Source organism: Nicotiana tabacum, chromosome 11 (genome assembly GCF_000715075.1).
Source record: "Nicotiana tabacum cultivar K326 chromosome 11, ASM71507v2, whole genome shotgun sequence".
Classification (NCBI taxonomy): domain Eukaryota; kingdom Viridiplantae; phylum Streptophyta; class Magnoliopsida; order Solanales; family Solanaceae; genus Nicotiana; species Nicotiana tabacum.
In genome coordinates, this window is record NC_134090.1 from 94,793,053 (window position 1) to 94,798,450 (window position 5,398).

The window sequence follows — 5,398 nt, forward strand, 5'->3', positions numbered from 1 at the left end:
CAAAATGTATTTAATTTATCGTTCCTTGACTGGTTCAATGTGTCCTACATAACTAATCCAAAATTTATCAACCAAAATAGTACTAATATATAAATAAAAAAATATCAACTCACAGCCTTGAATGACATCCTTAACATAGACATAGCTTTAATTTGCACCTTTAATTAACAGTAAAATCAAAATTATACAAATCTCTCTCTCTCTCTCATCTAACTGTAGTTTTTAGTTTGCTGGAGTAGTAGGAGGAACAAAGTAGTTTGAAACAGATGATAAGCATATTTCTATACATGAGAAGGACAACTCTCCAGCCGCTGATACTCAGAAAACCCCATTTCACCAAATCTCAATAAAACTACCAATTATACTCTTTAACAGAAACAAAAATAATAATTCGAATATGTTGGTCTATCTTTCACTCTTTTCTTCCTCTATATTTCCTATTGTCACCATTAATCTTTCCCCATCACATCCTCTTTTCTAATCCTTATGCATATTATTTACTTCCCATGTTATTAAGGATGAAGAAGTGTGGGCGAAGGAACAGTAATCTGTCCATATTTATGATCGTATTTTCCATATTCCTCTTTGGATGCTTCATGTACTATGAGGAAGTCGAGATAATTACTGAATTACCATTTTCCATGATCAAAACTCTTGATATTAACAAAGTTTCATCTGTAGCGATGAATTTAAGAAGAGAGGGTTTCTTTATACAAGAATTAGTGAAAGCTGAAGGAAAAACAGAAACAGAAAAAATTGAAATGCCTACTCTTGTAGTTGATTTAGAAGAGGAGAATATTGAGTTGCCACCAGAAGACTGTGATCTTTTTACAGGGCAATGGGTTTATGACAATGTCACTCGCCCAATCTACAAAGAATCTGAATGCGAATTTCTCACAGAAAAGGTCGCTTGCATGAGGAATGGAAGAAAGGACTCCATGTATCAGAATTGGAGGTGGCAACCCAGAGACTGTTCTTTACCCAAGTATGACGTGGATCATTAATTTTTTTTTGTCTTTCCTTTTTGTTTGTCAAGGTGGAAGCCTTGCCGTAACTGGTAAAGTTGCTCCATGTGACTAGAAGGTTTTGGGTTCAAGCCGTAGAAACAGCCTCTTGCAGAAATGCAGAGTAAGCTACATACAATAGACCCTTATCGTCCGGCTCTTTCCCGAACCCCGCGCATAGCGGAAGCTTAGTGCACTGGGCTACTTTTTTACCTTTTTGTTTGTCAAATTTTCTAAATAATCAAATTTTAGGTTTAAACCGAGGTTGCTGCTTGAGAAACTGAGGAACAAGAGACTCATGTTTGTAGGAGATTCGCTGAACAGAAACCAATGGGAATCCATGGTTTGTTTGGTTCAATCAGTAGTTCCTCCTGGGAGAAAAAGCGTAAACAAGACTGGTTCTTTATCTATTTTCAGGATCGAGGTATATATCTTCGCTTTTCCCCCTTTTTAAGAAGCAGCGTTAGCTTTGATTATCTCATATATGTATATATACTTTCCCTCCAACACAATGATTATGCCCTCATACATGACTCATATATACTCCTCTTAGGAAACACCTTATTTATTGCTCCTATGTATGTAAGTTATAACCGCGATTAAGAACCTGTTTGGCCCAAGCTTTTAAAAGGTCAAAAGTGGTGATTTTAAAAAAGGAAAATTACTAGTTATGTACACCCTTAAGCAACTTAGTATAAAATTTGGTTTATTCATAAAATATTACTAATATTAGCCAAATGCTATCAATATTAACCAATTAGCTATCTGTAGCCAATAAATTAAAGGTTAAATTTTTGCTTGTTTTGAGTGAGTGTTGTTGGAATAGATTGGGTACATCTTAAGTAGTTTGAATCTTAGTTTTTGGACGATGATTTGGTGGAGTTTTGAGGTGGTTTGAATTGAAAATTCAAAGTAGGAGATGAATATGAAAAAAGATAATATATGTATCACATATCTATCATATGCATATCAAATATATGTCACATGTATATCCATATATACCTGTGTGAGATACATGTTTGATACATGTGTCGCAGAAGATTTTTTTTAAATTCAAATTTAGTTACGAATTTCGATAACAAATCATCTCCAATCTTGCTCAAATTTTATATATTGCATCATCTATATTTTTCCACGAATTCTACCCATATCCATTGAAAAACAAATTGCCTAAATATTTTTTGTAATGTTGTATATATTGGTAATGAATTTGGACTCCAAACTAGTCTAATTCACCTTCAAACTTCGCCAAATTGTTTCCCCATCAATGTACAATCGTTCGCAACAACACCCATTGAAATATATCTTTATATTTTTTAATGTTGTATATTATTTGGTAATTTTCTGACTATTTTTGGTAGCGTGACTAAAATGGCTAGTCATTGGTAAATAGTGTCTTTTTTTTTTAGTACATTTCCACAAGATTCTCAATTTAAAAATATACAATATTTAAAGGATGAAGGTGTTGACCAAGTTTTTAGTGAAAAAAAATATTTTTTTGAATAGTAAATTTTTCTATTTCCTTTTACGCATAAACTAAAAAATAGCTTATCCAAAATATAAGTATTTTTGATTTTATAGGATAAAAATTCTCACATACAAAATAATTAAGTTATCATCCATAAAGAATTTATAATTAATTGGTAACCTGGTATAAAATGCAAGTTACAATAAGTAGCAGCCGTCATTATATTGGTATACTATGTAAAATTAACTCTCTTAATAGACCTACCCAAATATTGATTGGTTTTGCTTTTTCACCATAACAATTCTAATTTTGATTGATTTTACTAAATTATCCACTTTCGTTTATGTAATTTATTTCATATTTAAAGCACTAGCTACAACTTTGGCGTCATAAAGTGAAATATAGAAATAAAATATCTGAATATATTCTATAATATAGAAATCTAATAAGATATTTTGTATAGCATAATAATTTATTAGCTTTTTAAAATTATTACCTAATAAACCATGAATATCTATTGAGAATTTAAATTTACATATCTTATTTACTTTTATAACAATTTTCTTTTTAGAAAAATGACTTATTTGCGTAATTTTTTATTCATAACAATTAAATAAGATTTAGACGTCAAATGTTACTATAGGTATATAACAGTCATTAGCTACACCAGCCAAAAATATCGGAATAAACGATGTCATGTACAGAGGTTTGCATTAGATCATTTAACTAAATGAATAGTGTTGCTTAATATTTAATTTTGATTGGATGAATTGGGTCATTATAGGGAGACAGACAGATTCTCTATATAATAAGTCCACATAATTAAGTTTTCTTTCTTTAGTAACAATGTGAATGTAAAAATGTAGGATTATAATGCCACAGTGGAATTTTACTGGGCTCCATTTCTGGTGGAATCAAATTCAGATAATCCAAACTTCCATAGTATAATAGACCGGATCATCATGCCTGAATCAATCGAGAAGCATGGCAACAACTGGAAGAATGTGGACTATCTCATCTTCAACACATACATTTGGTGGATGAATACTTTTGCCATGAAAATTCTGTAAGTAAGACATAAAGAATTCAGCTTCATATTTTTTCTCTTCAGTATTCTAACATTTATGTTTAACATTATTTTTGGGCAAAATATAAAACTGTCTAGTAGGCTGAAACTAGTTGCATTCGCTAGCCGAAAAGTTATAAAATATGTGTATATTTTTAGCATACAATACAGGTATACACAATATATATTTTGTATGCTATTATTTTTGGAAGCGACTATAAATATACGTTTCTCATTATTTTTCCTACCAAACAGACGAGGATCGTTCGATGAAGGAGCGATAGAGTACGATGAGGTTGAGAGACCAGTAGCTTATCGAAGGGTTTTGACGACATGGTCGCAATGGGTCGAAAACAATGTGGATAGCAATCACACCAAAGTCTTCTTCATGAGCATGTCTCCTCTACATATGAAGTAATCCCATTTCCATCTGCTTTTTTACCTTTGTGCTTTTACGTTAAATAGTTATAAGCCAAAAATTCTTAAATTGATCCGCTTATAAGCACTTTTGGTTTCATCATAACTTTTCTCTAAAAACTTTTGTATCCTCAAAGTACCATTTTCAAAACAAAATCGCTAACTCCCTCATCATTTCATGTTTTATTATTCTATTTCTTTTCAGTTAAAGATATTTTTTAAATTATATATTTTCGTAAACAAACTTTAAGGATATTATAATTATTTTAATAGAAAAAACTATTTATCTGTACTTTCTACCATCCGAACTAGTTATTAGCAATTTTATTACTTTTATATTATATATGTAAAATAAATCAACTTCAACACCTAAAGTGTTATTTTAACATTTAATGTCTATCAGCTATTTTTAAGCAGCCAACCGAACTCTAGGCCCAACCGTGACAATGCTTTGAATTTTTTCTTGGTTAACCACTTACAGGAGTTCGGATTGGGGCAATCCAGAAGGGATAAAATGTGCAAAAGAGACAACCCCAGTATTAAACACATCAATGCCGCTAAATGTTGGAACAGACAAGAGGCTATTTGTAATAGCATCAAATGTTAGTCAGTCCATCAATGTCTCTGTTGACTTCCTCAATATTACCTCTTTATCGGAGTATAGGAAAGATGCACACACCTCCGTCTACATCACTCGGTATGGCAAAACGCTGACGCCGGAGCAGCAAGCTGATCCAGCAACATCCGCTGATTGTATTCATTGGTGCCTTCCCGGATTGCCTGACACTTGGAATGAGTTCCTCTATTCACGTATTATATCCCATTCTTGGCACTAAAAAGTTTCTTCCCCATATTGAAATGGTGTTCGTTCAGTTTGCGCACATCCTAATTATTCCAATCAACTATGCATTACCGATAGGCCCTTCGTTGTGCAGCTTCGTACTCTAATTGTCTATAAAAAAAAATTATCTTTTTTGGTTAAGAACCACAATTCTAATTTTGATTCTTCTTTTATTTTATTTTTTTGTCCTTGTAATATTTTCCTCAATATAAGAAAAATATTTGCAGTTGTAATTTCCTGGGAGATTTGCGCACATAGGATACTTCAATGCCCGTTGTTTAATATTTGTCTTTATTTGAAGTATTTACACAAAAATATCTTTTTAAATTTTATGAAAAAATTTGATCTAAAATATCCTCCAACCTAAAATAGGTGCTCTTTGTAGCAGCAACAAAAGAACAAACTATAAGGTCCACCAATAGCAGGTAGGAGTGGCAAACGGACAGGGCGGGCCGGATATGGGCGGGTTGAAAGCGGGATAATATAAAAAATGGATAAATTATTCGACCCTACCCATATTTAATACGGATAAAAAATGGGTTAACCTGTTACACCCCATATCTTCGTACGAAAGAGTATTCGTAAGTCAATTGATGTAAGCT

General features: G+C 32.2%; 1 protein-coding gene across 1 annotated transcript; it reads left to right on the forward strand.

Annotated features, from left to right (window-relative positions):
• The first annotated feature begins 230 nt into the window (after positions 1–230).
• LOC107807771 (xylan O-acetyltransferase 1-like) lies at positions 231–5,078 on the forward strand. The gene is made up of 5 exons (XM_016632210.2): positions 231–985; positions 1,257–1,428; positions 3,339–3,538; positions 3,794–3,952; positions 4,437–5,078. The coding sequence occupies exons 1-5, from the start codon at positions 507–509 to the stop codon at positions 4,789–4,791; spliced, it is 1,365 nt and encodes a 454-aa protein (XP_016487696.1). The 5' UTR covers positions 231–506; the 3' UTR covers positions 4,792–5,078.
• Positions 5,079–5,398: the final 320 nt, after the last annotated feature.

What these genes read in the sequence shown, in the direction of transcription:
- LOC107807771 (XM_016632210.2), top strand. Translation starts at nt 507, where the DNA reads ATGTTATTAAGGATGAAGAAGTGTGGGCGAAGGAACAGTAATCTGTCC. An exon ending in AGAGACTGTTCTTTACCCAA is followed by an intron (nt 986 to 1,256) that starts GTATGACGTGGA and finishes ATCAAATTTTAG; the next exon opens with GTTTAAACCGAGGTTGCTGC. An exon ending in ACTTTTGCCATGAAAATTCT is followed by an intron (nt 3,539 to 3,793) that starts GTAAGTAAGACA and finishes CCTACCAAACAG; the next exon opens with ACGAGGATCGTTCGATGAAG.